Source organism: Polypterus senegalus, chromosome 12 (genome assembly GCF_016835505.1).
Source record: "Polypterus senegalus isolate Bchr_013 chromosome 12, ASM1683550v1, whole genome shotgun sequence".
In the NCBI taxonomy this organism is placed as follows: Eukaryota; Metazoa; Chordata; class Cladistia; order Polypteriformes; family Polypteridae; genus Polypterus; species Polypterus senegalus.
The window spans coordinates 61,586,490-61,599,444 of NC_053165.1; the positions used below are offsets into that span (position 1 = coordinate 61,586,490).

The 12,955-nt window shown below is 38.3% G+C and overlaps 1 protein-coding gene and 1 long non-coding RNA gene across 3 annotated transcripts in view; both read right to left on the reverse strand.

Annotated features, from left to right (window-relative positions):
• Positions 1-212: 212 nt before the first annotated feature.
• LOC120540756 lies at positions 213-7,456 on the reverse strand. The gene is made up of 2 exons (XR_005635856.1): positions 1,157-7,456; positions 213-1,065 (listed from the first exon to the last, which is right to left on the reverse strand). It is a non-coding gene; the product is annotated as an uncharacterized LOC120540756 (long non-coding RNA).
• A 211-nt stretch (positions 7,457-7,667) lies between these two features.
• fam222a (family with sequence similarity 222 member A) overlaps positions 7,668-12,955 on the reverse strand; it is a 103,345-nt gene continuing 98,057 nt past the window's right edge. For both annotated transcript variants that reach the window (XM_039771797.1, XM_039771798.1), the window contains one exon: positions 7,668-9,920. In XM_039771797.1, coding sequence (XP_039627731.1) covers positions 8,491-9,920 — 1,430 coding nt within the window. In that variant the 3' untranslated portion in view covers positions 7,668-8,490. The remainder of the gene's footprint in view (positions 9,921-12,955) is intronic.

Below are 12,955 nucleotides of genomic sequence, written 5' to 3' on the forward strand. Positions count from 1 at the left end.
TGGCTCATTCCCCCTGTGTATTCAGGGGATTTTCACCATGATTTCCTCCTAAGGAGCCGTTGGGTTACTTAAACTTGACATCTCATGTTGATTCCTGACTGGTGCCAGTGCTTCTGACTCCCATTAACCTTTTATCAGAATAAAGCTGACCAGTTCTGCAGCAGCTGAACCTGGAGTCTTTACTGAGAAAATAAGTCTCTGCATAAGTAAGCCAACATTCAAAACTTTATTGTCTCAAGCTAAAGATTAGAAAAATGGTTAGCACTATAACAACACATCTATGACAGCCCACTGATTATTAGGAAAGGAAAACAACAACACACAAAAGACTACCTGAAAGAAAGGTTTCCACTGTACAGATAATTTAAATTTAATATAACTACCACAGAAAAGTGAGTGTGGCTAAAGAGGTGGAAACTGGGCACTGCTACTGCTTAATTTATCAAAAATCGAACTTCATTACAGAATTCATGAGGTCACATGTGACATGGCTGGCATCCCACTTGTGCCATGGTGACAAACGTTGATGAGCATCACCACCTGACAAAGACAAAGAAGGTAAAAGAAGTGAAGAAGAGGTTTATGGAAATTTAAAGCTGCAAAAGATTTCTTCTTGATTGTTGTTGTACCAGAAACAGAGTCAAAAAAGGAAAAAGACAGGCTGAGATAGATTCCAAAGTGTTCCACATTGATTGGCTGCCAAAATGAGGCAACATTTTGGTGCAATGTGACATTTGGGACTGTGATGAAAAGTCCTGAGAGAATTGTGTAATCAGTCACCCCCAGAAATTCCTAGTAATAAAATTGAATACCTTATGAAGAAAAGGCAGACACTAAATGTGACACTTTCACAGGATGAGTGTTTACTAGTAGGTTGTCATTGGACCACTGCATTGTCACATTCTGGCAGGCAGCACCATCCACTGGTTTGGGTACTATTACTGTATAGTGCTTTGGACTTTCTGTGACAGACTCAACCTATATGGATGGTTAACAAAGACATTTCATAAGATGGTATGACAGTCCCAGCCCGGATGTGTGATCATCCTATTTTATTAGGAAACCCTGTAAAATAAATGAAAACAGTGGACATAAATCACATGAACACTTAAAGGAAAAATTTAATAAGCTGGCATAACATAGAGTTGTCTCCTACCATGCGTTTCCCACGATGCTTTTCTGTGATGGAGAGGTGCTTTGAATTTGAGCAGACACTAAGTTGTGCTGCAGCACTCTGTCACTGAGTCTGACCTTATTTGGGTTTGAGTTTGTTGCTTGACATGCATGACTCTCAACTCTGGACACATTGTCTATTTCTTGTCTGAGATAATCCACCCAAATAAAATCCAGCATCTGACACCGGTCTACATACAAGGAAACAAGAAATGAAAGCAGAAAATACCAACAATAAAGTAACGGGAAGACAACTCGAGACTGGAATGTAGAAGTTATTTGTTTTATTTGCTTCAAGTCAAACAATAATAATAATAATAATAATAAAATAACAGAGGAGAGAATAAATTAAACATCTACATTAAAATAAAGAGATTTCAGTCCTGAGATTGACAAAAAAGCAGGGAGCTGTTTTTCTTTTTGTTGAAAAATTACAATAACAATATTATTAAGAATGATAAATATTGAGGGCAGATGAGCAGATTTGGAATTAGGGCAGGCAAGTTAAATTAAGCAAACACGGGGAGCTTGTAGGCACATTCAAGAGTGGAGAATCCCAAGGCTAAAGAAATTACAGATTTGTCAGTTTGCTTCATTACATGGAGCTGTTTTGTTTTTTGTTTTTTATTTATTTATTTTTGAGATTGAGACAGCAATGAAAATCAGATCTTTTTTCACACACTTGTCCTGAGGAATCATACAAATCTTTCAGACAGAAAGACGATATGGCAAGATGGGGACCGATGCATTTTTCAGAGTTTGCCTTTGCCTATTACATCCACCCACCCCCAGCCCTGGCAATTATTCCACAGGGAGCCCCAGCCCCCTAGACTGACTTTGGTGTGCAACCTGCAGGAGATTACAGTGTTAGAATGATGCAGCCCCCTCTCATCCAGCACACTTCTTTCCATTGCAAATATTCATTAGAATAGAATCATTTTGCTTTTACATTTTTACCCATTATAAAAAAGCCTTTTAATACGCTTCAGTGATCATATTGTAATTACTCTGCAGTGGAACAAAAAAGAAAAAAAAAATTAAAAATGCACTAAAAAGATAAAAGCCTGCTATAATATGTAATTTCATTTCAAACAATGGCCCTTAAAAGCTTTACACAAACATGCATGCAATTAGTGTAATTTGCTTTTTTGCTCTGGGAATGCAATAGTGATTCATTCAAGCTCAGGCAAAGGTGGGGGCTGGGAAGGGGGGGTACTAGGGGGATGGGGAGTTTGAGTAATAATGAAACTGCAGGACACGGGCTCTGTGCGTCCAGAACAAGAACTGAAGGTTAGACTGATGGTTCCAAGTTCATTTCATGGAAAGAATGCTTCAGAAGTCTGGACAAGCCCTAAAGTGTCCACAATAAACAAGTCCATGGCCAGGTGGCACTGGTGTTCTGGCCCTTTGGGTTCAAATGGATGCCCAGCTGAATGGCCATAATGATGTTATATGTAAGAGATCTATTTTACTTTTTTCTCTCCTGAGACATTATTTACTAGTAGACAATGCCAAAACCAAATCCTAAAAATGCCAGACTGTTCCATCATGATACAACATTTGCCATACTGCTTGCTTAGTGAAATGACTGACGAATTTAATGGTAACAGTCAGAGGAATCATCCAGGGCACTGGGAATGGGACTGCACACCTGTGAAAGCCATCACTGTGACTCAGAGGTGAAAGGATTACCAGGGGTTTTTCTAGCAATGGCCTTTAAAGCTCAGACACAAGATATTTTGAAATAAATTAATTAAGAAGGCGGTGGCCTCTGCAGTCACACACCCTGTTTTATTTGGCCTTTGGTGGTCCTTGGTGGGGTGGAGGGAGTTTGGTAACATACCTGCAGGGATGTGTCTCTTTTAACCATTGTTTTTTTAACCAAATGATTTAAAATAGTGGGTGTCTCCCCGCTCCACTTAGAAGTTAATAAAAACAGACAAGGATGAGAATCTTGTGAATTCAAAAATCCAGTACTAGAACACCATATGGAAGTTTATGACAATATTGTCAGTGCAAAGTTATTTTTAATTGAAATAAAAAGAAAGTTAACTCTGCTCTTTTCAAATCCCTACTTCAGTGTGAGGACATCTGACCTTTGTGGAGGCTACTTAAGGCAAATGTGGGCTTTTATGAATAACAGGATCTGCTCTTCAGAAGTTACAACAAGTAATAATTAACTGAACAGCAATCTTTCATCTCCCAAGAGTGACTTTAGTTAGTCATGAATATTGGGGACTACATACAACTTGCTTTAATAAAAGAAAGCGTTTGACCCATCCAGAAATCCATGAATAAAATGGGCAAGCCAGATATCCAAGACAAGAGAGACTTTACCTGAAATAAATAAAAACTATTGCTACGTTGTGCCAAAGGGAGTCAATGGAATACAAAATTAACTTTCTGAGTGCATGGTTAGCACATCAGACAACAATAAAGTACATGTGGTGGTCTGGATAAGGTCTGGTGCTTTATGTGGCTGTTTTTGGCAAATTTGGGTGTTTTCTTGCTGCTTTCTAGTCCTGACAGCTTAGTATCAGAGTCACAGTGAAGAATGCATTCTAATTAGCGTGTGTACTCGGCACGCCGCTCAGCCACTGCGACTGAATATTTCTCCCCACATTAATTATGAGCAGGAGCTCGGCTGGGCTGTTAATTACTGTTTGTTTTGTGCGGCCCAAGTCACAGGCTTTCTTCGTGTAACATCAAAAAGATTTATTTTGTGATTAAGGAGACATTTTCTGGGGGATGGAGTTGCTGTTGAGATGCAGCTTTGTTTTCTGTTAAGATCACCTTTCAAATTTCTTCATGTCCCCTCTGCCAAACACCACTGAGCCTATAGGGACAGCCTGCTTCAAGAGGGACAGCTTCTCTTGTTAATGGGGAGGCACTGTGTGGTTCCTGTTTCCGCAGGGATAGCAGATGCCTTTTTTATCTTCCCCTTTTTCGTATGCCCTTTTTTCTCTCTCCGATACAAAAAACAAGAGCCTTTAGAATTCTGCTGGCTGCTTTTCACAGAGCTGAATTTGTTTTTGCTTTACCACGAGCTTTTCAAATGGAGGTTATCTATTTTTGTAAGCCCTTGTGTGTGTGTGTGTGAGAGAGAGAGTATGTGTGTTTATTTGCTCAGGAAGATTAAGTTGACAAGACCAAGTTACCCATTCCTAATGACATCCCAGTGTAAGTTGTTGTTTCATGCTGACAAATGTGAATGTCTATGATGACCGCCCTTTGGGTAAATGCAAGATGTCACAATTAGTTAAACATTGCTAACTTTTGCTCAAACCTAGCCTTCTCTACCTTGGAAATGTTAATAACGTTCCTTGTAGATAAAGTCCAAGAGCCCAAAACTGATTAGTAACACTCCTGGAAACAGAATCGAGATAAATAAGTATAAGGCTTGATTCCTCTGTGTTTTTGTGCAATATGCAAAAGAGCATTGTGGGGTTGGGGCTATTGGGTAAGTAAAAAAAATATAAGGAGAAAATCAGCAAGGCAGAAAATGCACCTTTTCAACTCAAGTGGGCAATGTTTTATCAAAAGTAGGCATGCCTAATATTTTATAATTGGCAGGCAACAAGGCACACCTTCTAGTTGTACTAAAACAAGAGGATGCACTTTAAAAATACTCTCAAAACACTCTAGAACAATAAGGAGCTGAAGTCAAGAGAGCTGCCACATCTCAACTCCCAGCTAAGCCCACAAAACCTTGCATCTCCCATCTTTGATTAAGGGCCTGGGATGCTGCACTGTGGTGTGGTTATCTAGCAGGCTTGTATTATTTTAAGTCTAGCTGAAACTCTTGAAAGTATTCTTTGAGGAAGGGCAAGTAAAGGAAATTATTCTAAAACATTTGCCATTAGAGGACATTGTAAGATGCAAGGTTGGTTTGGTGTACTTGGAATCTAGCACAAAGTAAATATTGCAGCAGTGTAAATATGAGAGCCATGCTGTAAATCAAGACACACTGGATCAGGGCCCTCATCTTACAAAAAAGTTAATACTGGGCCCTCCCTCATTATGGATCAGAAGATAGAAGAAACCTGATGGCCATCAGGAGTGGAAGCACTCACTGCTATGACTGCTAATTTACTAATACATCAAAATTTGCTTATGCTTGCCCCAGAAGGATATTGGCTAGTAATCACTGTGGTGTCACTCTGGTGCCTGGCAGTGCTGTTACTCTGTCTCGTAAAAATTAAAAGAACACAATGTAAAAGCTTGACCTTTAGGTTCCTTTGGTTGAATTAAAACATTAATACCAGAGTCCCACTTTGTGTAAGTATTAAGCCATTTTCATTGGGCAGTTGCATGGCAGAAGGGGTTAATGATGTGGGGGTGGGAAGTGTTAGATAATAATACACCATATGCTTCAGCATTTTAACAGCTGAGAAGGCCCAGTATGGATGAGCCAAGTCCTGAGCTGAAATCTATTTGGAATTTAATACCATTATCCTAATGCGACTGTCTCATTGTTTTGGTCAGGGACTAGCAGGCAGTGTCTGGGAGGAGAGGTCACTGGGGGAGGAATATTTTCAATATCTGAAACTACCCATACAGAGTTTGTAGAATGGCTTTCAAACAATGTAGAGCTGTACAGAGTTTGTAGAATGGCTTTCAAACAATGTAGAGCTTGTGCATCTCTTCAATAAAAACTAGCCACTTTGCCTCAGAGTTTTCAATATTGACGTAGAAGTGGCCTCCATAACATATGCCACTTGTTCACTTTCAGCAGGCATTATTTACCAGGTATGATAAGTAAAAATTTAAACCTGTTAGCCAGACAGGTCCTAGTCTACAGTGTGCAGACTGGTAGTTTTCTGATTCTTTTCAGAAGGGAATCCTAAATGGTCTTAAAGTCTAAACATTCCTTGTACAGTGCTTCAGAGGAAACAGGTAAATTGATGTTTGAAAACATGAGCATTCTTTGATACTTGCTTAGAATACGGCAGTTATGAAATACATGGAATAGTCACTGATATCAAGGGAGAGGGAAAAATACAGTATAATATTATTTATTAGCTATTACTGTACTACAAAGCCTCTGCAGGAGTACTCAGTGTTGTCTGGCACCCAGAGATGGCTACCAGTTGAGGATAATCTGTCAAATGCCTAGCAAGTATTTTTCTGCAGTGGCATGGGCATATAAACAAGATAACATGTTTGGTGTCAGAACCACAGAGGGCTAAATAGCACAGGTTGGACCCTCACGCCAAGCTTCCATTAAGTTCCAAACAAAATTGCATTTGGATCTCAACAACTGTTGACTGACTCATTGTTTTCAAAGGAAACTATATGGTGGCAGTGAGACCCTCAATGAGCTATGAAAAACATGCCAAAGTCTGAAAAGAAAAGCTAAAATAGGTCTGAAGGTTGACAGGAAACACAGTAAAACCTTGCATTAAACCTAAACACTGACTGTGTTAGTCCACAAAAAAAATTATATACCTGTATATATAAAACAACACATCCAATAGGGATATGTTATCTCTGTTCTCACACTGGGGCAATGTGAAGGTATTATTAATAATAAATAATTTATTTGAACCTGGGACTTGTGTTCGCATCTGTTACAGTGATTAAAGCTTGGTGGAATATTAAGTGAAAGCTGAACTCACTTGGGTGTCTAAAACGACTTCCTTAAAGGCAAGAAGAAAGTCATTCAGACCAAAAGAAGCACCAGCATTTTGAATAAAAATCTTTCAAATTATTTTGCATCTTGCATCATGGGCAGGGATTGGAGGGTTTTAAATGCACAAAGTACAAGAAGCCAAATGTTGTACAAATACCCCAGCTGATGTCTTGTCATTCCAGATAATGTTCATGTACAGTATTGTAACATGGCTAAAGGTATCAGTGAGTTTGTCACTAAATACATTCCCTTACCTAAAAATCTTGTAATTAGAAAGCTGATGTCCAAAAAGCCATTTCAAACCTTTCTATGAAGTTATCATGCTTTGACAAACCACTAAAAGAAGATTAAACCAATAGTATTGCCCAGCAGTCTGAAAAATTACATTCTGATTTGCACTCACTTATTGTTGACAGCTGACTATGACTGTAAAAATAAAAAGTTACACACCCAAACCAAACTTGGGGAGGAGTATGGCTAGAATCAGTTCAAAAGGAGAAAGTGGACAAGAAGGTCAGACTGGACATTAGTTGTTTGAGTTGTTTTCCTATAGAAATCAAATATTGGATTTTTGTGCCACCATTTGAACACCCCATTTCTGAAATGGAAGTCACACATAAACACCCAAAGAAATCTTGGGTATAAAAAAAATAATATACACACACACATATATATATATATATATATATATATATATATATATATATATATATATATATATATATATATATATATATATATATATATATATATATATATATATATATATATAGATATATATAGATATATATAGATATATATAGATATATATATAAAACCCAGAACTGACATAGTCTGAATTCTGAATGTTAAACTGTTTAAAATATGTTTTCTCTTAGCAGCCAATGAATAACTGGTATATATTTTTAAAAAATTCAAGTTTTCAAGTTTCTTAAGAAGAGTTTTTCCATACTTTGAATCCTTTTCCTCCAGTAAATATTTTAAAACTCTAAGCAGTGCAATTTTCTTTTCAAATCTGTCTTTTTCTTTGCTGTTCTACTTCAGAAGGGTGCTGGCAAGGAGAGTGGGTCAGTAAGATGAAGCTATAGGCTATGTTCTTGTATTTTGAGAAAAGAAAGGTGAAAAGAGATTTTTTGCATGTGTATTTTTTAAACGATTTAGAACTAAATTATTAAAACAACACCTCCTTCTCCAAAAGAGTTTATGTAAAATAAATAAATAAATACATAAGTCTGAAATTTAATCCAGCTTGTGAGAGAGGGGGAACATAATCATTTTAAAAGCAAATATTAATTACCATGAAAAAAAACACATTTGCCAAGGCTTGCCCATTTGTAAAATTAAAAGGCTCAAAATCAAATTCCAGCACTATCACATGATGACTGACTCCCTATCCACCTCCCAAGTCCCCAACTCCTCACCTGCATGGATCTTTCCCTTTGATTCTTTCAAGCCCCTTTTCCAGTTGCTGTTTTTTATGGGGCAATTTCTAGCCACCTCTGTGCTAACTGTGCATCGCTTCACTGCATTTGCCCATTTTCTGATCTGTAAAGCAATGCCAATCACACACATATATATATATATTTATATATCTATATTGATTTATATATAGAATAAAGATCTCCTTATCTGTTTTCTTATTTCTTTTTCTCTTTAGGACCTGTCCAAATTTACTTTTCTGATTTTTATCTGTAAACTGGTAATCGGATGTGAGCATGCTGGTGGTCCAACAGTCGGGGCACCGATACCGTCTCATACCCTTTGCCCAGCATCTGCTCCTTAATGCATGGTGGGTGGATGTCATTGATTAGATATTCCAGAGACTGCAGGCTGCTGCTCAGGATGGATGTGTTGCAGAGGCTCTTGCTGGGCAGACTGCAGCATAATCCACTGTCCGAAGGATGCTGGGGGTGCAGTGGAAAGCCGAGTTCTCGGTGACCCCCAGTTGTATTTGTCCCCACCAGGTCCTGGGGGTTGTAGCAGTCACTGTCAGGTGTAACTAGAATGCTGTTCCATGGTGGGGCAAAATATTGACCCACTGAGAAGTTGCCATGCATGCCAGTGCAGTTAAGGGGGGATGCAGTCATCTTGTCCAGCCCACTAGCACTTGCTGCTGCTGCCGTGAGAGCGTAAGGCCTCGAGGACAACTGGGCTCCACTGGTGGCTCCTCCAGCACCACCTGGCACACAGGTTTCAGGAGATTTGCTTATGGCAGCTCCTCCACCACTCCCACCACTATACATTCTCAATGCCGCCTGCTGCTGTTGCTGCTGGTGGTGGTGATGATGGTGCTGCTGTTGTTGCTGTTTTTGCTGCCAGATTATGTAGTCCATGCTGTCCACATAGGCAGCGCCAGCCTTAGTGAGCTCCATCCCCTGAGTGGGCAATACCGTACTGGTGTAAGTCAGGCTGCTTTGTGCCAGCATCCCGGTAGGGAAGCCAGCTGTGTTTCCAGAAGAATTTGAAGAAGCCGAAACCACTGTGGTCTGTTTTGCTGGGCTGGGATTGGTTGTGGCGGCTGCCACCACCACACCTTGACACACCTTCTGTAAAGCCTGTGCCTGGCAGTGCTGGTTAATCTGATAGATAATACTCTGTATCGAAGGAAGATTGGACTGAGTGGGCAAGGCCAAACCTCGGCCACCCGCAACTGGGATGACGGAAGCTGCTACAGTGACATTCGGAGGGACAGGCATCGAGGACGCTTCTGGGACCTTGCTGGTGCCTGTGTGGTAAGATATTTGTCCATGAGCCTGGGCTAAAGTGCTGTTTGCATGTGATGGGTATGGGGCCACAGCTATTTGGGCTGGGGATAGCTTAGTCCGCTTACCCTCTGAATTTTTCACAATGCTCTTAGTAGAAGTGCTACTTGCTGTCTTGACAATAGCTAGCAGACCTTGGTAGCCACCTGTGTGCAGATGAGGGTAGGGGTTATAGCGCTGGCCTGTAGTATCATATCCATTAACTGTCCGGTTAAGGTGCTTGTGTTGTGGTACCCTGATGTTTGTGGGGAAGATCTTGATGGAAAGGGGATTGCTGGCTGTCTTCTGCGCATAGGCATCCAGTTCAGCTGCACTGGGATAGCGTGGGGAGTGCACAGGGGCTGCCAGTTCACCTGAAACAGACAAGCAAACATATTCCTTAGGATAGCCGCAAGGTCATACTTGTGTGAATCATGAAATTAAGAATCAAAAGTAAGTTCAAAATATAAGGGTTTGTTTACAGAATCAGTATTTTATATGGACAGGAAATACCAGAGTTCGAATGGAGTAGAACACTGCAAGGTTTTTTAGGTGCACTGTAATGAAAAGAGTTTTCAGTCTTAGAACACACGCTCTTGACCCCTGAAGCAGGACAAGCTGATCATAAATGCACCTAAAGCATATGCCAGTGTCAAAACATTCAAACAGTAACCAAGCCAACACAAAAATGGGAAGCCATGTGTATGTATGTGCCATGTACTCTACCCGCAAGCACATTTACTGTAACCATAGCTGCACAGTTAATTACTGAAATGAAATGCTGATAAATATTTTCCCTGTTTGTTTCCCAACATGCAATCCATGTGACAAAATGTGTTAAAGCCCCACCGAACTGCTAGATTTGCATGTGTGTATGTGGGTACATAAGCAAAAACCCAAACCTAGAAAGTACTAAAAGAAAATCAAGGCTACAATACTCTGAGGACTCCATTTGGCCTGCAGAAACTAAAAAAAGGCTTCCATACCACAATTACAAATACACACTGTGTAAATTCACCTGCAAGATACCTTCTGACATACGAGGTTGGCTGGTACTTCAGCAATTCCACTAATGCTTATACACCAATATCTCTGTCGCTTGCATGTCTAGGTCTATTTTGAGCATTGTTCTTTTAAAAACAGAATATTAACAGTTTCAATAATACAAATTTAAAAAATAAAGCTATTACCTTTTTAAGTCCCTGAGAACCAATCAGTCATTACTTTATATTGCATTTTAGTAGAGCACACTTGATGCTTTATAAAACAAATTTTATCTATCTATCTATCTTATATATATTCAAGTACAAGAAACTGTTCTTACTATTGTGGCCCCTCTCCATCATACCGTACAGTTTCACAGGTGCATACATACTGTGCTGCGTAAGTAGTCTCCCTATTTTTCCTCAATAGAATTTCTAAATTAAATTGTTCCACACATTATATTTTATAATCTCTAAAAGAATGAGAACACAAGGCTACAAATTCAGTTCTTAACCCAAATTAGTTATGATCCCTGGGTAAATCACTTAACCTTCTATGGCCCCAAATTTAAAATATGTAAACCTGAAAACTGTGTTAGCTATAAAGGGGAGCTCTATAAACATGTGTTTTTAAAATGTATTTCTGTTTATATAAAGTATGTTTTCCTTCCTGTCCCTTTATATTTAAGTCTAGAAACAGATTTAACAGTTTTACCATAGATTAAATTGTTATTCTATTAACAATACAATCAATAATAAGGGTGAAAACACATTTTTGGATTACCATTAATCATTCTGAAATTAGTAAATAGCCCTCCTTCTCTAAAGCATGAATCACCTTTCTGCTGTCACTCACACTATGATTGATATAACTAAGTGTTGCAAATTGTGAGTTCAATAACTGACTTGATATTTTCTTCTAACAGTCTGTGTATTTCTTGTATATTTTAATACTATGCAGATTTAAAAAACGTTTACTTTGTTCTGGTTATATACTGCTTTTATAACTCATAGAAGAGTGGAAGACAGTCTTCTTATTACTGGTACTTAAGCATTTTGTGTGACAGTTTATATAGTATCTGCTCTAGATTTGTTTCTCTTATGTACAAATTAAATCCACTACAATATTATGAATCTTTCAGTAAATTAACATGCAAGTTCTGTTTGATATATATATAGCCCATTAGACAAGGATGTTGTGATCCTGGTGAACATAAGAATTACTCACTGGCCTTTTCTCTTGTGTACAGAATCTCTGGCTGCTAGGTAAGAGGTCTCATTCTCTACTCATTTTACTGAATTTCTCCTGTTAATATGCTAATTATTAGATGAGTGCCACATTTTTCCAGCACTACATTGACAAGCCATTTTCCAGTCTCACATTTTCACATTTAGTATTGATTTTGTGATATCTGAAGTCTTTCTAGCTTTTTTGAATCAAAAATTTTGTTTTGCCCATGACATTTTTATTAATTTATTTTTTCTGCTACAGTAAAAAAAAAAAATTCACGTCCAATAAGAGAATAATGACTTTCTGGAAGCCAGCTGTTATTCAACAGTAATGCAGTTCCTTGATTAGATTTTAATAGTTAGTTTCTTCTGTGTTGATATTTTTATTACTGTGCTTTCTTTTCTCTATAAAAATAGTTATTATTATTAAGTTATTCAGTCCAAACAACATCGTACATAAATATAAAAGTTCTAATATCTAGCAGATACTGTATGTGTAGCACGTTCTTGATTCTATGCTGGTAAACATTACAGTTTGATTATACTGTATATGTACTGTATCCCCTAAGACACTTTGATCTCCAATAAGTACTAACTTCACTCCAACAACAATTGCACATTGGTGTGCTAGTTCTGCTCAGTAAAGGAAATCAATAATTTGGGAACTGTGCTCTTGAAAGAAAATCAGTGTAACTGGAAGAATACAATTGTTTTACTTTCATATATTTATTAAGGATATCTTATAATTAAAAAAGAAATACAGTACTCAAATAATGGTGTTAGAATGTTGGTAAAGGCACTAAACATGCAAAAAGATAGAACAGAAATATAAGATTTGGAAAAAGACAGAACATGTCAGTTAGATGCTCAAGTACCAGAAGGGCAGCATTGTACACTCCAAATTTCTGAAATTCTTATGGTTACTGTGGACTACAGCATGGTGGCCCATGTTAAAAATAATCTAAAAATCATAAATTATGATCAGTAAAACAGTGAATACAAAAAACAGTTAAATGTAAAGAAAAAAACAAGAAAGTTTTTAGGAATTTACCAATTAAGGTTTTTAGTTCCCTGTGCATGGCATAAAAGGTTCAAGGGACTTGGCTCTGTGGCTCACTAGAGTAAAGCTGGGATTGCGGCGCGTATTCCACGGATGCAATCCATTTACCCAGTGGGCTTCACAGTATTTTGTGAAA